Source organism: Pelobates fuscus, chromosome 5, assembly GCF_036172605.1.
Source record: "Pelobates fuscus isolate aPelFus1 chromosome 5, aPelFus1.pri, whole genome shotgun sequence".
NCBI lineage: Eukaryota > Metazoa > Chordata > Amphibia > Anura > Pelobatidae > Pelobates > Pelobates fuscus.
Genome location: NC_086321.1, coordinates 369,477,957 through 369,505,618, shown reverse-complemented (window position 1 = coordinate 369,505,618; position 27,662 = coordinate 369,477,957). Strand labels below are relative to the sequence as shown.

Below are 27,662 nucleotides of genomic sequence, written 5' to 3'. Positions count from 1 at the left end.
TGAGAGTGAGACTGCCTCAATACAGAGACAGCCTGGGAGCAATGAGAGTGAGACTGCCATAATACAGAGACAGCCTGGGAGCAATGAGAGTGAGACTGCCATAATACAGAGACAGCCTGGGAGCAATGAGAGTGAGACTGCCTCAATACAGAGACAAGCTGTGAGCAGTGAGAGTTAGACTGCTCCAATACAGAGGCTGCCTGCGAGCAATGAGAGTGAGACTACCTCAATACAGAGACAGCCTGGGAGCAATGAGAGTGAGACTGCCTCAATACAGAAACAGCCTGGGAGCAATGAGAGTGAGACTGCCTCAATACAGAGACAGCCTGGGAGCAATGAGAGTGAGACTGCCTCAATACAGAGACAGCCTGGGAGCAATGAGAGTGAGACTGCCTCAATACAGAGACAGCCTGGGAGCAATGAGAGTGAGACTGCCTCAATACAGAGACAGCCTGGGAGCAATGAGAGTGAGACTGCCTCAATACAGAGACAGCCTGGGAGCAATGAGAGTGAGACTGCCTCAATACAGAGACAGCCTGGGAGCAATGAGAGTGAGACTGCCTCAATACAGAGACAGCCTGGGAGCAATGAGAGTGAGACTGCCTCAATACAGAGACAGCCTGGGAGCAATGAGAGTGAGACTGCCTCAATACAGAGACAGCCTGGGAGCAATGAGAGTGAGACTGCCTCAATACAGAGACAGCCTGGGAGCAATGAGAGTGAGACTGCCTCAATACAGAGACAGCCTGGGAGCAATGAGAGTGAGACTGCCTCAATACAGAGACAGCCTGGGAGCAATGAGAGTGAGACTGCCTCAATACAGAGACAGCCTGGGAGCAATGAGAGTGAGACTGCCTCAATACAGAGACAGCCTGGGAGCAATGAGAGTGAGACTGCCTCAATACAGAGACAGCCTGGGAGCAATGAGAGTGAGACTGCCTCAATACAGAGACAGCCTGGGAGCAATGAGAGTGAGACTGCCTCAATACAGAGACAGCCTGGGAGCAATGAGAGTGAGACTGCCTCAATACAGAGACAGCCTGGGAGCAATGAGAGTGAGACTGCCTCAATACAGAGACAGCCTGGGAGCAATGAGAGTGAGACTGCCTCAATACAGAGACAGCCTGGGAGCAATGAGAGTGAGACTGCCTCAATACAGAGACAGCCTGGGAGCAATGAGAGTGAGACTGCCTCAATACAGAGACAGCCTGGGAGCAATGAGAGTGAGACTGCCATAATACAGAGACAGCGTGGGAGCAATGAGAGTGAGACTGCCATAATACAGAGACAGCGTGGGAGCAATGAGAGTGAGACTGCCATAATACAGAGACAGCGTGGGAGCAATGAGAGTGAGACAGCCATAATACAGAGACAGCCTGGGAGCAATGAGAGTGAGACTGCCTCAATACAGAGACAGCCTGGGAGCAATGAGAGTGGATCTGTTTCAATGCAGAGACAAACTGGGAGCAATGAGAGTGAGACTGCTCCAACACAGAGGCTGGCTGGGAGCAATGAGAGTGAGACTTCCCCAGTACAGAGACATACTTTATTCTGTGAAATGGTGAGACAGCTGGACTCAAAGAGACTGTTTGTGACAGTGATAATATCTGAGAAATTTTCTATGAGGGTTCAGCACAGACTCCCTGATCCATGCTGTATAGATGGACAAATAGTCTGATCCCAGAGGACACAGTAAGTTCACATATATTCGCACTCAGTATGGTGATTACCCCATACCTTCCAATATTTCAGATGGATAAATTGGGACACTTTAATTTGACTTACCAATAACAATCTATACAACTAAAATGTGATCTAAAACAGGAACACTGATTTCTGAACACATTTATTGTAGTTTAAAGACACATTACTGGGAGTATTATTGCTGTGGAGCTCTGTTATACATTCAGATACATTACTGGGAGTATTATTGCTGCGGAGCTCTGTTATACACTCAGACACATTACTGGGAGTATTATTGCTGTGGAGCTCTGTTATACACTCAGACACATTACTGGGAGTATTATTGCTGTGGAGCTCTGTTATACACTCAGACACATTACTGGGAGTATTATTGCTGTGGAGTTCTGTTATACACTCAGACACATTACTGGGAGTATTATTGCTGCGGAGCTCTGTTATACACTCAGACACATTACTGGGAGTATTATTGCTGTGGAGCTCTGTGATAATAAGGAGCACCTAGAAACGAGGGACAGTAGGGTAGAAAAGAGGGGCAGAGGGAATATGCCCAAAATAGAGCGTGTCCCTCTACCCCCATCCAGCTGCTAGTGAGCAGGAGAGCACCTGTGCTAGAACTCTAACACTTCTCAAGTAAGATTGCCAGACTCACTTCTGAGTCGCATAATATAATGCAAACACATACTTCCCAAGTGGCCTGGAATTCTACACACAGTCCTTTCTTTGTGACCCGGTATTTTACTGCCAGATTTTTCATCCTATGGTGGTTGGAAGCCGCTCTTTGAATGTTTCCAATGTGTTTTGAAACGGTTTGTTTCCTGCTCGTTGAGGCATAATCTGTACTCGGAAGATTAATGGAAGCGCTTCCATGAAGAATTCTAAATACATTTCGCATTTTTGGGCAGAAAAACTGAAATGAGAAAATTTTCCATTTAACCTATGCTTTCAGTGGGCCCTAAATTGAGGTGATTTAACCCTGTGTTATCAAGGATGTTTCCTTCTTAGTTATTTTAACAGAAATACTGTAGTGGATAAACTGGCCTTTGTGGGAACCTGTGCGCTAAACCAGCCGAGTTAGAACAATTCAGCTGTTTGCGTGTCTTTTCCACTTGGCTTCTTTTGGCTTCAGATTCGCATTCCAGTTGTTAATTCTCTAGTATTCAAATTTAAAGAGACACTGTGGGCACTGCCACTGCTTCATCTCATTCAAGTAGTTATAGTGTCTGAAGCCACAAGGCGCTTCCTTATGTTGTATAATCGCTGATTTGGCCTCCGTTGGAGGCCGGGCTTTGGAAAGCTATGGAACTTTATTAAGTTTTAAACTGCTCAAAAATGATTTAACACTGAACGGAGGAACTGTGCCAGGGGATTCCGGACTCTAAAACCAATTCGATGCATTTGAAGTATGTCTGAAGTGTCCCTTTTAATAAATGTTGACGTGTCATATTCCCTAAAAGTACTCAACACGTTCCATGAAATGATGAATTGACATGAAGAGAAGATTCGGATCATCACTTTATTTCGTTACAAATCTCCACCCTCCCATCACACCCCCCCAATATCATAAAAATACTCTTCCACCCAAACCTATCACACACAACATAATGGCTTTAAATTTCCCGAGTGAATTTAACTAGAATAAATCATGAATATGTCTTTAAGACTCTCTCAGAGCCGGGAGTATTACGCACTTAAATTTCAGCCACTACCGAAAGGAGATGACAAATCATAGGCATTTGTTGCTCAACGCCTTGGGATCATGTATTCCAGGCTATTTAAAGCTAATTAAATAACGTTTTAAATAGACAGCATGCCACATAGAGTATCCTTGTTACCGAGACTCTGGGTGGATTGTTGGCGTTAATTGCAGCGGACTCTACTAAATATACACTGGCAGTATGTAGGTACATACATGAGAGGTATTGCCGTACTGGGGGAGGGTCTGAGGAAGATTTTAAGACTTTGCTTCCCAACTATGTTGCTCGCCAGCTATTCACTGCGCTCGCTGCCTCTCCGAACCAATCAGAAACGTGGTAACGGAAGTAGAAAGCTTAAATACCTATAAATTTGGGATATAAACAAATTCTTTAAAAAGCTGCGCTCCTTGTCCTTTTTGATGTAAGGGAACGTGACCTGTTCCTTCAGCAACCGGAACGGATAATTTAACCCCTTGTCTCCCATCCTTGCGTCAGCCGTATTCGCAGTAGGTGTGCTTTTTTTTTTAACTTTATTTACATATCAGGCTCAGCGTCCATGCAAGATTCCCAGGGGTTCCTCGGCATCCGAGGCAAGGAGATGAGAACGAGAGCTATTCCACAAATGAAGAGCAGGGCGAAGGACGCACAGGCGCAGGCGAAAGACCAGGAATAGTAATACTCGATCCAGACCGTGTCCTTGCTGTCTATCATGCGGTGAACGGACTGTCTAATGACCTCCGCCGAGATGATCATACAGAGACCTGAGGAAAAGCAAGATCACCTTTTCATGTTTTCATTTTGTTTTACTATTTTGTGGAAATTGGCAAAACTGTATATATAAATCTTAGAATATATAAAAAAGGTGCGCTGTGTCTTTAAGACATGCAAATATTATTTTATATCGGTGTAAAATATAAATTAGATAACGTGCAAATTTGTGCAAATTCTCAAATAGTGTCTACTATATTGAAATATCACCATATGTATATAAAGTGCCAAATAGTGTACACACGGTGATACACTTACTGTACACAATAGCAATTCTTCTATAACATCCGGAAACATAAAAAGAAAACGAACAAATAATAGTGAAACTCTGTATAAACCGTGAAAGTGCGAAACGCCAATATTGAACTCACAAAAGGACAGCCGTCCGTGCAGTAGCAATTACTATTGTGTACAGTAAGTGTATCACCGTGTGTACACTATTTGGCACTTTATATACATATGGTGATATGTCAATATAGTAAACACTATTTCAGACTTTGCACACATTTGCACTTTATTTAATTTATATTTTACACTGATATAAAATATTTGCTTGTCTTAAAGACACAGCGCACCTTTTTATATATTCTTAGTTTTACGAAAAGTGTGTTGTAGAGCTGATTTACACTACAGACGTGCAACTCTTTTCATAAATGCATATTTTTTGTTCTGTATAGTAAATTGCTAAAACACCATCTGTTCACTTGCCTTGGATTTTGATATATAGATCTGTCAATAACAACAGTCTGATTTTTAACGTAAGACCGTAATATAAATGACTTTAATCTGAACTAGTGCAGCTGAGGCTAGGATATCTGGGAAAATAAGAACTGACCGGGAGATATTTTAAAGGTCTGTGTTGTATTGTGATTGGCTGTAGTTGGTGATCAGACAACCCACAGATCCGGTTTAATTAATGGCCTCCTTCTGTCTGCTGTACAATTCTATCTTCTCAGAAGAAGAAGAAAAACAAATGTGTCCCTTGTCCTGATATTCACGTGTAATTTTTGCAAACACACTAACCTGAAAAGACGAAGAAAAGTCCGGCTGGTTTTAACAGGTAATCCAGCTTCTGTTTAAAGGACAGGAGAGTACACACCATCCCCATCGTCATGAAACCAACTCCGATGATGGCGATCGCCGCTGCCGAGATGCTGTATTCTGTCAATGGGGGGATAGGAGAGAAAAGAAAAAGGCATTAGCGAACTGGACATCCAATCACAAACCAGGATTTCAAACTTTCTGCTTCTTCCTGGGGGCCGCCATAAAACAACGCATGGACCATGGAAGGTCTCAAATTTTCCAAATTAGATACTTTCGCCTAAATTTTGTTTTGGTTTTCAATTTACTACAATTTGCATTAACCTCATATTCTGCGTGTATTTACGTATATTACCATACCTTGTCCCAACATTGGGAGGTAGGCCTTGAGGGGGGTCACCAGTGATGTGACGGGTATCACTGCAATGCCCATAATGAAGGGTCTGTCCAGAATAGGACCAGGCCTGCCCACAATAGGGCCAGGCCTGCCCACTAAAGGGTTGTATCAGCTAGCCAGGTTGGCACCTTATCGCCTGGACCTTGACATGCACTCTGGGTTGTCCTAATGTGCTCTGCGAAAGCGTGTCTAATGATTTGTTTGCGCTGTGCTGCTTGATAACCGTTCACTGGAATCCCCAAATGTGCGACACCAGGCAACTATTAGCAGAACTGTCCCTCCAAAAGCAGGACTGTTGGGAGGCCTGCAATACATGTTTCTGTACTTGAGAAACCTGAATGTACACGGTCATGGTTTTTTATGAAATCGGGGAATATGAAATATTCACAATGGAACTACAAACTGTAGAAATAAAAATTTGAGGAAAGACGAGACAGGGGGGATATGATAGAAACATTTAAATACATAAAGGGAATCAAGACAGTAAAGGAGGAGACTATATTTAAAAGAAGAAAAACTACCACAACAAGAGGACATAGTCTTAAATTAGAGGGACAAAGGTTTAAAAATAATATCAGGAAGTATTACTTTACTGAGAGGGTAGTGGATACACGGAATAGCCTTCCAGTTGAAGTGGTATAGGTTAACACAGTAAAGGAGTTTAAGCATGCGTGGGATAGGCATAAGGCTATCCTAACTATAAGATAAGGCCAGGGACTAATGAAAGTATTTAGAAAATTGGGCAGACTAGATGGGCCGAATGGTTCTTATCTGCCGTCACATTCTATGTTTCTATGTTTCTAAGAATCATGGGAGTTGTAGTTCAGCAACATCTGGGGGCCGCAGGTTGGACAGGCCTGGTCTACACTGTGAAACGGATTCATAGCCGCACTCAGGACAAATATAAGAGAGATTGAGGATTTGTATCATTTAAACAGAACATGTCCCCTTTTTTCCCCTTCATTTTCTCTATTTTTTTTTTTTTAAGTTGCTACAGTTATTCCGGTGCCTGGAGTTTCCTGGTGCCATCGAAGACTAATTTGTCAGACTGTTATTTTTAGAGCTATTTGACAACTTACATGGGCCCAGCTGAGCACCCGTACCCTCACCCCCTATTTCAAGGAAGATCCAGTCAGCTCTACATGGCTAAGTAGTAGACGTGCATTTGTTGCAATCATCTTTAAACAAATCAGATTGTTTTACACAAATTGATTCTCCCGGAAAACATTTAGATTCATTTTAATACATTTAAATGTTTTCGTTTATTTTGTGATTCAGAGTTTGCATACCTAGCTATTTGCCATTTGGGTAAAATGTTTCCCCAACGAATCTGTTTTGTTTTAACACTTGAAATTAGGTTTCCCTAACGGATTGATTGGTAGTTAAATTGATCAATTTGTTTAAAGACGAATACAATGAATTCATGTATATACTAAGCAGGGCCGTGCACGGCAGCTCTCATTGGCTGATCGTGTCATCTGTCTGTTGTTAACCAATGAGTGAGGTCCTCTGTCGGACCTACTTAGTTCAGTGAAGACTCTGAAGACCCAGCTACTCTTATAGAAGAAGACCAGATGCTGGCACCCTTTAAGACCCAGGTAACTTGTCAAACTGTTATTTATTTACATTTATTACTGGCATTTATAAAGCACCAACATATTCCGCAGCGCTGTACAATTGTGGAAAAAGACAGACCATTGTATAAGGTAGAGGGCTCTGCCCATGAGCTTACCATCTGAAGGCTAATACAACGGTTTAACAAATTACTCCTGACAGGATAACCAACCAGTTGGCTGTAGTGGTTTTGGTGCTTGGAAAGTTCATTTAGACATTTTCTGTGACATTTATTGCAATAAAGCTCTGTTAAATATTCAAACATACAACAAATGTCGAGGTGATAAAAAAAAAAGATCAAAACAATCAGTATATACTCTACCTTTCTGAGTAGTCACCTCAAAGATTTCGGCATTCTCCCCTGAGGTGAAATGTTTGAAGTAAGTGCAGCTTTGATCTGAAAAGAAAGAGTAAAGAAAGCGTTTAGACACAATGGCAGGGACCACGTGTCTGATACCTGAGCTAATCAATAGGCATGTGATGGAAAAGGAGTTGTTTTACCTAAGCCATAAATAAATATTCCCCTAAACATACAGAGCTATATATATATATATATATTAACCTGTGGATTTAATAACACATATTATCCCGTAACCCACAGATATCTGGGCAAGTCTTCCTTGATGGCTTCTTTGGTGTGAGATAGCAAGGGTACCGAGGACGAAGATATAATTAAAGTCCCACAGGTATAACTAGTATACCTGGAGATACCTTGCCTAGAACTCTCACCTGTGGCACCAGAAGAGGGGAATTGTCATAGATAAAAGTAAATAAAGGGTTAAAACCTTCGACCTCGTTAGGCCCTTCCACGTCTGCGGAGGTTAAAAGCTAAGTTCTTTACTCCTGCTTCGGTCAGCAGTTTTTTCTACAGCACATTCATGAAATGTAACTTTTGCTTTAACCTTGCAGACTCTCAAGTTGTCCCTTTTGTTTTCATGTACACATGCGCAGTAGACTAATGCCATTTTATATATACGATGTACGACGCCTTAAACGTTTGAATGCTTATTGATAATCCATCTGAAATGGTGTGACTTCTTTAAATATTCCCAGCAGCTGATTTTGCACAGAGACAAGGAAAGCCGAAACGTGTTGGTGCATAAGTCCATGGCAGCGTAAGGGTATATGACACCGTTTGGTGAATTTTCAGCAGCCTAACCGCATGTATTCTGTGTTCTAGACCTCGTCCAGAAAGAGGAAAATACTAACGGGTTCTAACGGCAGGATAATTCTTATCTGCTGGCTGTATTTAGTTTGTTCTTTTCTATAGAACCTGGTCAATGCTGTTCTGTAGAACCTGTCTATTGCTAAACAAGTAGGCATAGCGGTTCGTTGGGCTGTACAAGCAGGACACCTGCCCTTGGCCCTGTGATAAACTGGTTAACCTGGTTTATCGGCTTCATGAGCTGAACACTACGTTGGACCTAAATACATGCCTCACAACTGTCCCGCTTTCGGGTCTAACATTTGACGCAAGACTGACATGCCCCTTCCCGTGGGTGTTTCCACCCTAGTTTTGGGGTGTACTGCCCCTTATGGGGATGCCAATCCCCATTCCCATACATCCCAATGTGGGGGTGGGCTAAATACTATGTGTGTTTGTGGGTTTTTTTTGTCTCCATCTTAAACAACACTTTGCAGCCATTTGTAAAACCATCCACCCATGCAAGTATAACCTGGAAACTTCAAGCATATAGACTCCATGTTCACAATCCAGCCGAGGCACAGCGAGAGATTCACTGGGAAATTCTATCCCAATAGGCCCTGGGGGCAGCATAGGCTGGGTAAGTGAGGGCCCAGACATTTTTCTTCCGTTTTACATGCCCATGTGCCCTGACTCCCACACCGGAATGATGAAATCTCAAAGGGCATCAGAACAATAATACAGTGCAGATAGATTATAATATAATGCTCAATAAGTGGTACTAAGCTGGCCACACTCACGTGTGATGGGGGGCTACAAAAGCCACAGCTCTTGCTGTGTAAGGACAGCGCATAAATGGCCACCTCATTATTTGTTCTTTGCTGTGAGTTCTACAGTACAACACCTGTAATACTGTATCGATTAGTGCTGCCTGGCCTCTCATTAGTGGAGGAAAATCATGGTTTGTATTAAGGGGTCAAGCACAATATGCACTAGCCAAAAAATGTCCTGACCCTGCTTACAAAATCCAATTTTCTCTGTGTGTGTGTGTGTCTGTGGATGTATGAGTCTGTATGCTAGTGTGTGATTGTGGCTGGATATATGTGTGTATGCGTGTAACTAAATGTCAGTGAATGGATCATTTTGTGTATGTGTATTAGACATGTGTGAGGTGCTAATAATTTATATGCAGTTAATTATGTTTGTTTGTACAAGGAGGACCACTACATGTTGGATACTCCGTTCGATAACGCAAAGGTTGGATTTACATCTCCAGCACTTGTGGGTGCAGAATCTTCAGGTACCCCAAACACCCCCCAAATATCCAATTCTGTTACTGGCTTCATGATTGGAAAACTCACGAGAGAGTAAGAGAGTACATTTCCCTCCTTTCGCAAAAAATAAAAATGCAATAGCATTGTTACAAAATTAAAATGTACGTAAATAGAAATATACAAAAACGAAGATTCACATCTGTACTTGAGGCTATGACGGCCGTTGTAGACGCTGAATGAGTAGGATAGTATGATCTATAGAGTCTGGCTAATGCTAAATGAATAGGACATTCCATTCTATAGAGGCTGGCTAATGCTAAATGAATAGGACATTCCATTCTATAGAGTCTGGCTAATGCTTAATGAATAGGACATTCCATTCTATAGAGGCTGGCTAATGCTAAATGAATAGGACATTCCATTCTATAGAGTCTGGCTAATGCTAAATGAATAGGACATTCCATTCTATAGAGGCTGGCTAATGCTAAATGAATAGGACATTCCATTCTATAGAGTCTGGCTAATGCTTAATGAATAGGACATTCCATTCTATAGAGGCTGGCTAATGCTAAATGAATAGGACATTCCATTCTATAGAGGCTGGCTAATGCTTAATGAATAGGACATTCCATTCTATAGAGGCTGGCTAATGCTAAATGAATAGGACATTCCATTCTATAGAGTCTGGCTAATGCTAAATGAATAGGACATTCCATTCTATAGAGGCTGGCTAATGCTAAATGAATAGGACATTCCATTCTATAGAGGCTGGCTAATGCTTAATGAATAGGACATTCCATTCTATAGAGGCTGGCTAATGCTAAATGAATAGGACATTCCATTATATAGAGTCTGGCTAATGCTAAATGAATAGGACATTCCATTCTATAGAGGCTGGCTAATGCTTAATGAATAGGACATTCCATTCTATAGAGGCTGGCTAATGCTAAATGAATAGGACATTCCATTATATAAAGTCTGGCTAATGCTAAATGAATAGGACATTCCATTCTATAGAGGCTGGCTAATGCTAAATGAATAGGACATTCCATTATATAAAGTCTGGCTAATGCTAAATGAATAGGACATTCCATTATATAGAGGCTGGCTAATGCTGAATGAATAGGACATTCCATTCTATAGAGGCTGGCTAATGCTAAATGAATAGGACATTCCATTCTATAGAGTCTGGCTAATGCTAAATGAATAGGACATTCCATTCTATAGAGGCTGGCTAATGCTGAATGAATAGGACATTCCATTCTATAGAGGCTGGCTAATGCTAAATGAATAGGACATTCCATTCTATAGAGTCTGGCTAATGCTAAATGAATAGGACATTCCATTCTATAGAGGCTGGCTAATGCTAAATGAATAGGACATTCCATTATATAAAGTCTGGCTAATGCTAAATGAATAGGACATTCCATTATATAGAGGCTGGCTAATGCTGAATGAATAGGACATTCCATTCTATAGAGGCTGGCTAATGCTAAATGAATAGGACATTCCATTCTATAGAGGCTGGCTAATGCTAAATGAATAGGACATTCCATTCTATAGAGGCTGGCTAATGCTGAATGAATAGGACATTCCATTCTATAGAGGCTGGCTAATGCTAAATGAATAGGACATTCCATTATATAAAGTCTGGCTAATGCTAAATGAATAGGACATTCCATTCTATAGAGTCTGGCTAATGCTAAATGAATAGGACATTCCATTCTATAGAGGCTGGCTAATGCTAAATGAATAGGACATTCCATTCTATAGAGTCTGGCTAATGCTAAATGAATAGGACATTCCATTCTATAGAGTCTGGCTAATGCTAAATGAATAGGACATTCCATTCTATAGAGGCTGGCTAATGCTAAATGAATAGGACATTCCATTCTATAGAGGCTGGCTAATGCTAAATGAATAGGACATTCCATTCTATAGAGGCTGGCTAATGCTTAATGAATAGGACATTCCATTCTATAGAGTCTGGCTAATGCTAAATGAATAGGACATTCCATTCTATAGAGTCTGGCTAATGCTAAATGAATAGGACATTCCATTCTATAGAGGCTGGCTAATGCTAAATGAATAGGACATTCCACTCTATAGAGGCTGGCTAATGCTAAAGGAATAGGACATTCCATTATATAGAGGCTGGCTAATGCTAAATGAATAGGACATTCCATTCTATAGAGTCTGGCTAATGCTAAATGAATAGGACATTCCATTCTATAGAGTCTGGCTAATGCTAAATGAATAGGACATTCCATTCTATAGAGTCTGGCTAATGCTAAATGAATAGCACATTCCATTATATAGAGGCTGGCTAATGCTGAATGAATAGGGCATTCCATTCTATAGAGTCTGGCTAATGCTAAATGAATAGGACATTCCATTATATAGAGGCTGGCTAATGCTAAATGAATAGTGCATTCCATTCTATAGAGGCTGGCTAATGCTAAATGAATAGGACATTCCACTCTATAGAGGCTGGCAAATGCTAAATGAATAGGACATTCCATTCTATAGAGTCTGGCTAATGCTAAATGAATAGGACATTCCATTATATAGAGGCTGGCTAATGCTAAATGAATAGGACATTCCATTCTATAGAGGCTGGCTAATGCTAAATGAATAGGACATTCCATTATATAAAGTCTGGCTAATGCTAAATGAATAGTGCATTCCATTCTATAGAGGCTGGCTAATGCTAAATGAATAGGACATTCCATTCTATAGAGGCTGGCTAATGCTAAATGAATAGGACATTCCATTCTATAGAGTCTGGCTAATGCTAAATGAATAGGACATTCCATTCTATAGAGTCTGGCTAATGCTAAATGAATAGGACATTCCATTCTATAGAGGCTGGCTAATGCTAAATGAATAGGACATTCCATTCTATAGAGGCTGGCTAATGCTAAATGAATAGGACATTCCATTCTATAGAGGCTGGCTAATGCTTAATGAATAGGACATTCCATTCTATAGAGTCTGGCTAATGCTAAATGAATAGGACATTCCATTCTATAGAGTCTGGCTAATGCTAAATGAATAGGACATTCCATTCTATAGAGGCTGGCTAATGCTAAATGAATAGGACATTCCACTCTATAGAGGCTGGCTAATGCTAAAGGAATAGGACATTCCATTATATAGAGGCTGGCTAATGCTAAATGAATAGGACATTCCATTCTATAGAGTCTGGCTAATGCTAAATGAATAGGACATTCCATTCTATAGAGTCTGGCTAATGCTAAATGAATAGGACATTCCATTCTATAGAGGCTGGCTAATGCTAAATGAATAGGACATTCCACTCTATAGAGGCTGGCTAATGCTAAAGGAATAGGACATTCCATTATATAGAGGCTGGCTAATGCTGAATGAATAGGACATTCCATTCTATACAGCTTGCTTAATGCTAAATGAAAAGGACATTCCATTATATAAAGTCTGGCTAATGCTAAATGAATAGCACATTCCATTATATAGAGGCTGGCTAATGCTGAATGAATAGGGCATTCCATTCTATAGAGTCTGGCTAATGCTAAATGAATAGGACATTCCATTATATAGAGGCTGGCTACTGCTAAATGAATAGGACATTCCATTCTATAGAGTCTGGCTAATGCTAAATGAATAGGACATTCCATTATATAGAGGCTGGCTACTGCTGAATGAATAGGGCATTCCATTCTATAGAGTCTGGCTAATGCTAAATGAATAGGACATTCCATTATATAGAGGCTGGCTAATGCTAAATGAATAGTGCATTCCATTCTATAGAGGCTGGCTAATGCTAAATGAATAGGACATTCCACTCTATAGAGGCTGGCAAATGCTAAATGAATAGGACATTCCATTCTATAGAGTCTGGCTAATGCTAAATGAATAGGACATTCCATTATATAGAGGCTGGCTAATGCTAAATGAATAGGACATTCCATTCTATAGAGGCTGGCTAATGCTAAATGAATAGGACATTCCATTATATAAAGTCTGGCTAATGCTAAATGAATAGTGCATTCCATTCTATAGAGGCTGGCTAATGCTAAATGAATAGGACATTCCATTCTATAGAGGCTGGCTAATGCTAAATGAATAGGACATTCCATTCTATAGAGTCTGGCTAATGCTAAATGAATAGGACATTCCATTCTATAGAGTCTGGCTAATGCTAAATGAATAGGACATTCCATTCTATAGAGGCTGGCTAATGCTAAATGAATAGGACATTCCATTCTATAGAGGCTGGCTAATGCTAAATGAATAGGACATTCCATTCTATAGAGGCTGGCTAATGCTTAATGAATAGGACATTCCATTCTATAGAGTCTGGCTAATGCTAAATGAATAGGACATTCCATTCTATAGAGTCTGGCTAATGCTAAATGAATAGGACATTCCATTCTATAGAGGCTGGCTAATGCTAAATGAATAGGACATTCCACTCTATAGAGGCTGGCTAATGCTAAAGGAATAGGACATTCCATTATATAGAGGCTGGCTAATGCTAAATGAATAGGACATTCCATTCTATAGAGTCTGGCTAATGCTAAATGAATAGGACATTCCATTCTATAGAGTCTGGCTAATGCTAAATGAATAGGACATTCCATTCTATAGAGGCTGGCTAATGCTAAATGAATAGGACATTCCACTCTATAGAGGCTGGCTAATGCTAAAGGAATAGGACATTCCATTATATAGAGGCTGGCTAATGCTGAATGAATAGGACATTCCATTCTATACAGCTTGCTTAATGCTAAATGAAAAGGACATTCCATTATATAAAGTCTGGCTAATGCTAAATGAATAGCACATTCCATTATATAGAGGCTGGCTAATGCTGAATGAATAGGGCATTCCATTCTATAGAGTCTGGCTAATGCTAAATGAATAGGACATTCCATTATATAGAGGCTGGCTACTGCTAAATGAATAGGACATTCCATTCTATAGAGTCTGGCTAATGCTAAATGAATAGGACATTCCATTATATAGAGGCTGGCTACTGCTGAATGAATAGGGCATTCCATTCTATAGAGTCTGGCTAATGCTAAATGAATAGGACATTCCATTATATAGAGGCTGGCTAATGCTAAATGAATAGTGCATTCCATTCTATAGAGGCTGGCTAATGCTAAATGAATAGGACATTCCACTCTATAGAGGCTGGCAAATGCTAAATGAATAGGACATTCCATTCTATAGAGTCTGGCTAATGCTAAATGAATAGGACATTCCATTATATAGAGGCTGGCTAATGCTAAATGAATAGGACATTCCATTCTATAGAGGCTGGCTAATGCTAAATGAATAGGACATTCCATTATATAAAGTCTGGCTAATGCTAAATGAATAGTGCATTCCATTCTATAGAGGCTGGCTAATGCTAAATGAATAGGACATTCCATTCTATAGAGGCTGGCTAATGCTAAATGAATAGGACATTCCATTCTATAGAGTCTGGCTAATGCTAAATGAATAGGACATTCCATTCTATAGAGTCTGGCTAATGCTAAATGAATAGGACATTCCATTCTATAGAGGCTGGCTAATGCTAAATGAATAGGACATTCCATTCTATAGAGGCTGGCTAATGCTAAATGAATAGGACATTCCATTCTATAGAGGCTGGCTAATGCTTAATGAATAGGACATTCCATTCTATAGAGTCTGGCTAATGCTAAATGAATAGGACATTCCATTCTATAGAGTCTGGCTAATGCTAAATGAATAGGACATTCCATTCTATAGAGGCTGGCTAATGCTAAATGAATAGGACATTCCACTCTATAGAGGCTGGCTAATGCTAAAGGAATAGGACATTCCATTATATAGAGGCTGGCTAATGCTAAATGAATAGGACATTCCATTCTATAGAGGCTGGCTAATGCTAAATGAATAGGACATTCCATTCTATAGAGGCTGGCTAATGCTAAATGAATAGGACATTCCATTCTATAGAGGCTGGCTAATGCTAAATGAATAGGACATTCCATTCTACAGAGGCTGGCTAATGCTAAATGAATAGGACATTCCATTATATAGAGGCTGGCTAATGCTAAATGAATAGGACATTCCATTCTATAGAGTCTGGCTAATTCTAAATGAATAGGACATTCCATTCTATAGAGTCTGGCTAATGCTAAATGAATAGGACATTCCATTCTATAGAGTCTGGCTAATGCTAAATGAATAGGACATTCCATTATATAGAGGCTGGCTAATGCTAAATGAATAGGGCATTCCATTCGACAGAGTAAATGAGTAGGCCATTCCATTATATAAAGTCTGGCTAATGCTAAATGAATAGTGCATTCCATTCTATAGAGGCTGGCTAATGCTAAATGAATAGGACATTCCATTCTATAGAGGCTGGCTAATGCTAAATGAATAGGACATTCCATTCTGCAGGGTCTAGTTAATACTGAATCAATAGGACATTCCATTATATAGAGGCTGGCTAATGCTAAATGAATAGGACATTCCATTCTGCAGGGTCTAGTTAATACTGAATCAATAGGACATTCCATTATATAGAGGCTGGCTAATGCTTAATGAATAGGACATTCCATTCTATAGAGGCTGGCTAATGCTTAATGAATAGGACATTCCATTCTATAGAGTCTGGCTAATGCTAAATGAATAGGACATTCCATTCTATAGAGTCTGGCTAATGCTAAATGAATAGGACATTCCATTATATAGAGGCTGGCTAATGCTAAATGAATAGGACATTCCATTCTATAGAGGCTGGCTAATGCTAAATGAATAGGACATTCCATTCTATAGAGTCTGGCTAATGCTAAATGAATAGGACATTCCATTCTATAGAGGCTGGCTAATGCTAAATGAATAGGACATTCCATTATATAGAGGCTGGCTAATGCTAAATGAATAGGACATTCCATTCTATAGAGGCTGGCTAATGCTAAATGAATAGGACATTCCATTCTATAGAGGCTGGCTAATGCTGAATGAATAGGGCATTCCATTCTATAGAGTCTGGCTAGTGCTGAATGAATAGGACATTCCATTATATAGAGTCTGGCTAATGCTGAATGAATAGGGCATTCCATTCTATAGAGTCTGGCTAATGCTAAATGAATAGGACATTCCATTCTATAGAGGCTGGCTAATGCTAAATGAATAGGACATTCCATTCTATAGAGTCTGGCTAATGCTAAATGAATAGGACATTCCATTCTATAGAGTCTGGCTAATGCTAAATGAATAGGACATTCCATTCTATAGAGGCTGGCTAATGCTAAATGAATAGGACATTCCATTCTATAGAGGCTGGCTAATGCTAAATGAATAGGACATTCCATTCTATAGAGGCTGGCTAATGCTTAATGAATAGGACATTCCATTCTATAGAGTCTGGCTAATGCTAAATGAATAGGACATTCCATTCTATAGAGTCTGGCTAATGCTAAATGAATAGGACATTCCATTCTATAGAGGCTGGCTAATGCTAAATGAATAGGACATTCCACTCTATAGAGGCTGGCTAATGCTAAAGGAATAGGACATTCCATTATATAGAGGCTGGCTAATGCTAAATGAATAGGACATTCCATTCTATAGAGGCTGGCTAATGCTAAATGAATAGGACATTCCATTCTATAGAGGCTGGCTAATGCTAAATGAATAGGACATTCCATTCTATAGAGGCTGGCTAATGCTAAATGAATAGGACATTCCACTCTATAGAGGCTGGCTAATGCTAAAGGAATAGGACATTCCATTATATAGAGGCTGGCTAATGCTAAATGAATAGGACATTCCATTCTATAGAGGCTGGCTAATGCTAAATGAATAGGACATTCCATTCTATAGAGGCTGGCTAATGCTAAATGAATAGGACATTCCATTCTATAGAGGCTGGCTAATGCTAAATGAATAGGACATTCCATTCTACAGAGGCTGGCTAATGCTAAATGAATAGGACATTCCATTATATAGAGGCTGGCTAATGCTAAATGAATAGGACATTCCATTCTATAGAGTCTGGCTAATTCTAAATGAATAGGACATTCCATTCTATAGAGTCTGGCTAATGCTAAATGAATAGGACATTCCATTCTATAGAGTCTGGCTAATGCTAAATGAATAGGACATTCCATTATATAGAGGCTGGCTAATGCTAAATGAATAGGGCATTCCATTCGACAGAGTAAATGAGTAGGCCATTCCATTATATAAAGTCTGGCTAATGCTAAATGAATAGTGCATTCCATTCTATAGAGGCTGGCTAATGCTAAATGAATAGGACATTCCATTCTATAGAGGCTGGCTAATGCTAAATGAATAGGACATTCCATTCTGCAGGGTCTAGTTAATACTGAATCAATAGGACATTCCATTATATAGAGGCTGGCTAATGCTAAATGAATAGGACATTCCATTCTGCAGGGTCTAGTTAATACTGAATCAATAGGACATTCCATTATATAGAGGCTGGCTAATGCTTAATGAATAGGACATTCCATTCTATAGAGGCTGGCTAATGCTTAATGAATAGGACATTCCATTCTATAGAGTCTGGCTAATGCTAAATGAATAGGACATTCCATTCTATAGAGTCTGGCTAATGCTAAATGAATAGGACATTCCATTATATAGAGGCTGGCTAATGCTAAATGAATAGGACATTCCATTCTATAGAGGCTGGCTAATGCTAAATGAATAGGACATTCCATTCTATAGAGTCTGGCTAATGCTAAATGAATAGGACATTCCATTCTATAGAGGCTGGCTAATGCTAAATGAATAGGACATTCCATTATATAGAGGCTGGCTAATGCTAAATGAATAGGACATTCCATTCTATAGAGGCTGGCTAATGCTAAATGAATAGGACATTCCATTCTATAGAGGCTGGCTAATGCTGAATGAATAGGGCATTCCATTCTATAGAGTCTGGCTAGTGCTGAATGAATAGGACATTCCATTATATAGAGTCTGGCTAATGCTGAATGAATAGGGCATTCCATTCTATAGAGTCTGGCTAATGCTAAATGAATAGGACATTCCATTCTATAGAGGCTGGCTAATGCTAAATGAATAGGACATTCCATTCTATAGAGTCTGGCTAATGCTAAATGAATAGGACATTCCATTCTATAGAGTCTGGCTAATGCTAAATGAATAGGACATTCCATTCTATAGAGGCTGGCTAATGCTAAATGAATAGGACATTCCATTCTATAGAGGCTGGCTAATGCTAAATGAATAGGACATTCCATTCTATAGAGGCTGGCTAATGCTTAATGAATAGGACATTCCATTCTATAGAGTCTGGCTAATGCTAAATGAATAGGACATTCCATTCTATAGAGTCTGGCTAATGCTAAATGAATAGGACATTCCATTCTATAGAGGCTGGCTAATGCTAAATGAATAGGACATTCCACTCTATAGAGGCTGGCTAATGCTAAAGGAATAGGACATTCCATTATATAGAGGCTGGCTAATGCTAAATGAATAGGACATTCCATTCTATAGAGGCTGGCTAATGCTAAATGAATAGGACATTCCATTCTATAGAGGCTGGCTAATGCTAAATGAATAGGACATTCCATTCTATAGAGGCTGGCTAATGCTAAATGAATAGGACATTCCATTCTACAGAGGCTGGCTAATGCTAAATGAATAGGACATTCCATTATATAGAGGCTGGCTAATGCTAAATGAATAGGACATTCCATTCTATAGAGTCTGGCTAATTCTAAATGAATAGGACATTCCATTCTATAGAGTCTGGCTAATGCTAAATGAATAGGACATTCCATTCTATAGAGTCTGGCTAATGCTAAATGAATAGGACATTCCATTCTATAGAGTCTGGCTAATGCTAAATGAATAGGACATTCCATTCTATAGAGTCTGGCTAATGCTAAATGAATAGGACATTCCATTCTATAGAGGCTGGCTAATGCTTAATGAATAGGACATTCCATTCTATAGAGTCTGGCTAATGCTAAATGAATAGGACATTCCATTCTATAGAGTCTGGCTAATGCTAAATGAATAGGACATTCCATTCTATAGAGGCTGGCTAATGCTAAATGAATAGGACATTCCATTCTATAGAGGCTGGCTAATGCTAAATGAATAGGACATTCCATTCTATAGAGTCTGGCTAATGCTAAATGAATAGGACATTCCATTCTATAGAGTCTGGCTAATGCTAAATGAATAGGACATTCCATTATATAGAGTCTGGCTAATGCTAAATGAATAGGACATTCCATTCTATAGAGTCTGGCTAATGCTAAATGAATAGGACATTCCATTCTATAGAGTCTGGCTAATGCTAAATGAATAGGACATTCCATTCTATAGAGGCTGGCTAATGCTTAATGAATAGGACATTCCATTCTATAGAGTCTGGCTAATGCTAAATGAATAGGACATTCCATTCTATAGAGTCTGGCTAATGCTAAATGAATAGGACATTCCATTCTATAGAGGCTGGCTAATGCTAAATGAATAGGACATTCCATTCTATAGAGGCTGGCTAATGCTAAATGAATAGGACATTCCATTCTATAGAGGCTGGCTAATGCTAAATTAATAGGACATTCCATTCTATAGAGGCTGGCAAATGCTAAATGAATAGGACATTCCATTCTATAGAGGCTGGCTAATGCTGAATGAATAGGGCATTCCATTCTATAGAGGCTGGCTAATGCTAAATGAATAGGACATTCCATTCTATATCACCTGATTGAAGGAGTAGGACGTGCTAAATTAAATTCTGCTTCATTACGATCTAGCACCAGATTGTTATAACGATGCCGTTGTTCTGTATTAAAGTAAAACGAGTGGTCTTAATATTGTTGGTCTCATTAATTGTCTCTAGGACTTTGACTAAGCCACACACCCCTAACACCATGACTTGGGGCTAGTTTGTAATATTGTGCTGATCTGATTTATTCCGTAGGAATACTTCTTATTAGAGAATTGGTAGAAATGGCCATTCTATCTGTCTCCAATCATTTGGTGCCACAATCTACCCGGGGATTTAAAACACATTTTCACTAAAAGAACTGCCTTCATATTTTGGCATAAATCACCCACATTGATTGTCCTCTCACTGTTTAGTCATTGAGTTCCTCTGTGATTTTCCAACTGTTCCTTAACGTTGTGCGGCTGCCCGTTGCCTTCCCTGTTTATTGCGCTTGGATCGTCTTAGACATGATTTCTAAAAGTAGCTCCTGTGCAGAGGCTGACATTGGGCAGGAATGTGATCTGCTGGTGGCAGCTGTCTCACGTGGGGCCTTGCAGGTTTCAGGGGCCGTCCTGCGATTTGCATGCTGAGGGCGAGGGGGAAGATGTCTCTTTACATCACATCAACTCCATTTGTTTTGCCAGACTCCTGAACTAAATTTTCTGCTAATGTGTTTATCTTAATTTTCTCTGTCCTGGCTGGTGGCATTAAATGTGACTTATTTTATTTCTGTGCGATGGAGCTTTGAGGTTGGCGTTTGTTGTGTTTTTGTTGTAGAAAGGGTGAGGGGGTCTGGGGGGGGGAGGGGGGGGGGGCGGCTAGCATGGCTTCGTTCTAATCTCCATGAACATACCAGATACAATGCATTCAATGCTGTTTTAAAGCCGTACAAAAAATAAACTTGTTTTATCACACGCATATTCCTGAGCACACTTCAACATGCAGATGACGGTCATGATTAGCTGCCATTGAGCTGCCATGATTAGTTAAACGGACACTATAGTCACCAAAACAACTTTAGCTTAATTAAACCGTTTCTCTTTCATTTAGGTGTTAAAGCACTTTTGTTTCTGTCCATGCAGTCCTAGCATCATGTCCTTTTGTCTGTGACTCACACAGCCTGCATGAAAAAACAAACAAAAAAGGTTTCATTTTCAATCATATGTAACTTACTTTAGAAGTTTTTATCTCCTGCTCTGTAAATAGAACTTTAATTACATACAGGAGGCTTCTGCAGGGTCTAGAAAGGTATTAACAGAACAGGATATAAGAAATTTTAAAGAAATCATAATTTGCAATACAGGAAGTGTAAACATTAGATGACTCTTTACAGGAAGTGTTTAGGAAGGCTGTGTAAGTCACATGCAGGGAGGTGTGACTAGGGTTCATAAACAAAGTGATTTAACTCCTAAGTGGCCGGGGATTGGGCAGTAAGACTGCAGGGGCATGTTCTATACACCAAAACTGCTTCATTAAGCTAAAGTTGTTTTGGTGACTAGTCTCCCTTAGGTTAATTTCTCGTTTGCAGCACACTGTATATACTCACAGGATTATTTACTAAACTGTGTTTCAGATTTTAAGGTCAAAGTAGCGGAAAGGGAACAATTCTGTTAGCCATGCTTTCAGTTCTGCTACTCTGGCCTTAAGTTTGAAATTTACTTAATTCATTTAGAAATCCCACTATAGTGAATAACCGTGTCAGACCTGTGCACTTGGTTTCAACTGAGTTGTGATCTGATGAAAATTTGGAAGATCTGCCATTCCTTCTAATTCCACAACTCCAAATCATCATATGGCAGGCATTCCCCTTGTCACGCTCTGCTGAGCAGCGTCAGGTGTCATGTGACTACCAGGCGTCCAGTCTAACCGTATGCTGCACATTAAGGAGCCACCCCCCCTCTCTTGGAGGGATGCATGGATGACGGGGGGGTGGGGGTGGAGGTGGGTGTGGAAGGGGTACATGGATGAAGGGGGGGAAGGGGGTATGGAAGGGGAGGGATACATAGATTGGAGAGAGGCAGGGATGAAGGGTGGGAGGCAGGGGTGGATGGGGGATGGGAACGGAGAGACATGGATGGATGAGAAACAGAGATATGAATGGAAGGGGAGTAGAAGAGACATGGATGGAAAGAGGTATAAGGGAGCTAAGCGGTCCTTATCCTGCCTGGAGATTGCAGAGGGTCTATGGTGCGAGTGGAGGGGGCAGGTTGGCTACACCTAAGGTGTGACATCTTACCTACCTGGCTGAGACTGCAGAGTGACTGAGGGAGCGAGCAGAACCTCTATTCCCCACTACAGCCCCAGCCACCCAATTGCAGCCCCTTTGCCCCACTACAGTCATCTCCCACTATAGTCCCATCCCCCAATTGCATCCCCTACATTCTACTGCAGCCCCTTACTCCCCAGTTTAGCTCCTATACCCCCTACTGCAGCCCCTAACTTCCTACTACTGGCACTATACTCCCTACTACAGTCCCTCACTTCCTACTACTGGCACTATACTTCCTACTACAGTCCCTCACTTCCTACTACTGGCACTATACTTCCTACTACAGTCCCTCACTTCCTACTACTGGCACTATACTTCCTACTGCAGCCCCTAACTTCCTACTACTGGCACTATACTCCCTACTACAGTCCCTCACTTCCTACTACTGGCACTATACTTCCTACTACAGTCCCTCACTTCCTACTACTGGCACTATACTTCCTACTGCAGCCCCTAACTTCCTACTACTGGCACTATACCCCCTACTGCAGCCCCTAACTTCCTACTACTGGCACTATACCCCCTACTGCAGCCCCTCACTTCCTACAATTGGCGCTATATTCCCGACTACAGTCCCTCACTTCCTACTACTGGCACTATACCCCCTACTACAGTCCCTAACTCCCTATTACTGGCACTATAGTAAAACAGTAAAAAAGAACTCTTAGCACAACTCTTAGACAGTTGAAGCTTCTGTAAAACTCTCCAGAATATCTCCAACCACACACACACTTAGAAGCAACACTTAGATGAAGCAACCAAGCTCTATTAGCCAAGCTAATGACAACTACCCTTATATACTCCTAAAATCACCTCCCACTAGGAATGTTTAACACCTGGGTAGGCCTCTGCTTATTAGCAAACAATAGCTAATTTAAATAGCAATCAATAGCAAGTAGCTACCTAATCCAATCAAATGCCTTATAATTACCAACAGGAAATCAAACCTTGTGCAGTCAGTAACCTTTTCCTACAGATGAATCTTACCTGTAACAGTAAAAAAGAACTCTTAGCACAACTCTTAGACAGTTGAAGCTTCTGTAAAACTCTCCAGAATATCTCCAACCACACACACACTTAGAAGCAACACTTAGATGAAGCAACCAAGCTCTATTAGCCAAGCTAATGACAACTACCCTTATATACTCCTAAAATCACCTCCCACTAGGAATGTTCCACCTGGGTAGGCCTCTGCTTATTAGCAAACAATAGCTAATTTAAATAGCAATCAATAGCAAGTAGCTACCTAATCCAATCAAATGCCTTATAATTACCAACAGGAAATCAAACCTTGTGCAGTCAGTAACCTTTTCCTACAGATGAATCTTACCTGTAACAGTAAAGAAGAACTCTTAGCACAACTCTTAGACAGTTGAAGCTTCTGTAAAACTCTCCAGAATATCTCCAACCACACACACACTTAGAAGCAACACTTAGATGAAGCAACCAAGCTCTATTAGCCAAGCTAATGACAACTACCCTTATATACTCCTAAAATCACCTCCCACTAGGAATGTTTAACACCTGGGTAGGCCTCTGCTTATTAGCAAGCAATAGCTAATTTAAATAGCAATCAATAGCAAGTAGCTACCTAATCCAATCAAATGCCTTATAATTACCAACAGGAAATCAAACCTTGTGCAGTCAGTAACCTTTTCCTACAGATGAATCTTACCTGTAACAGTAAAAAAGAACTCTTAGCACAACTCTTAGACAGTTGAAGCTTCTGTAAAACTCTCCAGAATATCTCCAACCACACACACACTTAGAAGCAACACTTAGATGAAGCAACCAAGCTCTATTAGCCAAGCTAATGACAACTACCCTTATATACTCCTAAAATCACCTCCCACTAGGAATGTTTAACACCTGGGTAGGCCTCTGCTTATTAGCAAACAATAGCTAATTTAAATAGCAATCAATAGCAAGTAGCTGCCTAATCCAATCAAATGCCTTATAATTACCAACAGGAAATCAAACCTTGTGCAGTCAGTAACCTTTTCCTACAGATGAATCTTACCTGTAACAGTAAAAAAGAACTCTTAGCACAACTCTTAGACAGTTGAAGCTTCTGTAAAACTCTCCAGAATATCTCCAACCACACACACACTTAGAAGCAGCACTTAGATGAAGCAACCAAGCTCTCCAAGGGGCACTATACCCCCTACTAAAGCCCCTAACTCCCTACTAAAGCCCCTAACTCCCTACTACTGGCACTATACCCTCTACTACTGGCACTATAACCCCTACTACAGCCCCTTACTTCTATAAATGAACTGTTACACGACCCTGGCTGCCAGACAACCGGTCCGGTTACTTCCTGGTTTGTTAAGTTCACTGGAGATAAACTGAAGAGGCAGCATTTGCTCTCTCCCTACTACAGCCTCCAACACCCCTACTACAGTCCTTTACCTTCACTGCAGCCCTATCCCACACTATAGTCCCTATCCTCCAGATTTCAACCCCAAACACCCCAACTACAGCCCCTATTCCACCCTTCTTGCAGCCCTTGTCCCCTACTCCAGTCCCTATCCCCTACTACAGACCCCTAACCCCCCTTTTACACCACATACCCCTACTACAGTCCCTTATTCTCCTCTCTACAGCCCCTTGCCCTCAATTGCAGCCTATTTCCCCCCACACTACAACCCCTTTCTCCAGTTGCAGCCGCACATTTTCACACCAATTTGGTTTGTGTGAATAAAAACGTACATAGATGAAATTCAGTCCAACTGAACCAAAATTGTTTTTGGCTGATTTAAAAGTCCACACTTTTGTATTTAGCTCTGTGCCTGAATGAAGCGCCTCCGTCTTTGCTCCCTGTCAATCTTTGTTATAAGCTCTGTCTTTTGCACCTGTCACCGAGATGTTTGTTTCTGCTCCTCCAGTGCAAAGTGTGCCTCGTCTGAGCCTGATGTGTCCTTAAGGGGTTAAAGGAAGACTTTTAGTGTTAGGAATACAAAGATGGATCCCCTTGCTTGCCTCAGATCAGACTTCAGTCCAGCGGCCTCAGATCAGAATGCTGTGTGTGCGCGCACATGCATTGCACACTGTTTTAAGATATACCCCAATGAGTACATGTATGAGAATGCATGCATGTATTCATTTGGGGTGTATCTACTAAACAGTGATTCATTTTTTTATTTTTTTTTGCCCGTTTGGGCAGTAGAGTGTCCCTTTAATGGTTTAATAAATGATAGTGAAATGTTGGGTCTAGTCTGTTAAGGGGCTCCGCAATGGTAAGTGTATTTATGGTGCCTGGCACACGTCTATAAATTAATCGTCTAAAGGGTTTATTCACTAAACGGTTAATCAACATGCAGCTGGCGTAATATTATCCAAGTTAGTCACACTGGGAAACCATCCTTTTAATCCTTCCTATCTGTTGTACTCTGTAATAGAGTCTGAGGGGTTATGGGAAGGGAATTAAGAGGAATGCTAATTATTAAAGGGACATTTCACTGCCCAAATACAAAAAGAAAAACAAAATACATTTTAAAACAAATGACTATCAAGTAGATATACTCGCAATGAAAATACCCGTGCATTTAATTATGCATTTATTTCATTGGGGCGAAATCTGCAAACAGCTTCAAATGCAGCAGGTCTCTTGTCTGCAGCCTTTGCAAACCCTCCCCTTCTAACCCCGCCCAGACTTTCTGTGGCTGTCCAATCACAGACTTCCAAATGCAGGCCAATAAGCAGTATTTGCAAGGCAGGTACTCTGGGCAAATGCTGCCTCTTGAGTTTATCTCCAGTGAACCAAACAAACCAGGACCAGTTGTCTGATTGACAGCCAGGGAGGGTGTAACAGTTAATTTATAAAGGTGTCCATTTCTATAAAAATCTGCACTTTTTTGTAAAATAAAAAGAGAACACTCTATTCACACACAGCGCAATTCAGCAAGCTAAAGTTCTTAGTTAATTTTCCCTTTTTTCTAGTTTGTCCCCAATTTGGGTTCAGTTGGCCGTGTGATTTCGGGGATGTGTTTTGCTGATCTTATGAGATAATGTCTGTTAACAAAGTATTTTGTTTCACGCACCTCTGATCCTCGCATTCTTTGCTGTTACTTGTATCACCAGCTGGTATTTTGTCAATCTGTCTCAGTCTGACACATTCCATCCCAGTCTTCCTATTCTAACGAGCAACCATCACACTGGGAGATGTGTGTGTGTTTTCTCTAAATTCCAAGCATTCGGCTGTTCAGACACTTCTACCTACAGTAATAATACAATATAGGCTTTGATATATTTACGTATTTTTGGGTTCTGTAGGAAACTCAAGGCCATGTGCTACCTTCTCATATATGTCTCGGCTGCTCCAGGCTCCTACATGTACAACTCTATGGTATTCACCCAGCAATGCATAAATTCAAACAATCACATACATAGACACACAATCACACACACACGCACGCACGCATACATTGACACGGTGAACCTAGATGATTCTGGAGGAGTGTGAGTCCCCTTATTCTTCTACGTCTGATCCGTTCTGACCCTTGCCCTTGTCAGGCTGCACAGTAACTGGCGGAGGGTGTCAGTATAGTTACATAGCTGGAAAGAGACATGCATCCATCAAGTTCAGCTTTTCTCACATCTTTATTTTGCTGTTGATCCAAAAGAAGGCACAAACCCCAGGTTGGAGCTCTGTTTGAAGTATATCATACAACATACTGGCACCAGCTAATAAAATAATTCTGCCAACATTAGGACTTCTGAATTAGGGCCGCAGTTGGACAGGCCACAACCTATGTCACTAGTAACACCCATAATGGTCAGGCCCACTAAAGTGGCATGTCAACCTGGCTGCCCGAGATGCCCACAGATGCAAAGCCTATCTAATTGAATTATGAGGTCCTCCCAATGATGATGATGATCTCAGCCAGTCAAATGCTTCCCCATGAGTCAGTGCATCTCTATGAGGAGCGTTCAACGTGGAGATGCTATTGTTGCTGCAATTCACCTTTAGTGAATGCTTTTTACACCATTTTGTTAGGCCATAAAATC

The 27,662-nt window shown here is 40.6% G+C and overlaps 1 protein-coding gene across 1 annotated transcript in view; it reads right to left on the bottom strand.

The window, feature by feature from the left end:
• Positions 1 to 3,240: 3,240 nt before the first annotated feature.
• Positions 3,241 to 27,662, bottom strand: part of CACNG1 (calcium voltage-gated channel auxiliary subunit gamma 1) — a 44,496-nt gene continuing 20,074 nt past the window's right edge. Inside the window, exons 2-4 of the mRNA XM_063453388.1 lie at positions 7,541 to 7,615; positions 5,190 to 5,327; positions 3,241 to 4,159 (exon numbers count right to left, since the gene is read on the bottom strand). Of these exons, the coding sequence (XP_063309458.1) occupies positions 3,933 to 4,159; positions 5,190 to 5,327; positions 7,541 to 7,615 (440 nt within the window). The 3' untranslated portion in view covers positions 3,241 to 3,932. The remainder of the gene's footprint in view (positions 4,160 to 5,189; positions 5,328 to 7,540; positions 7,616 to 27,662) is intronic.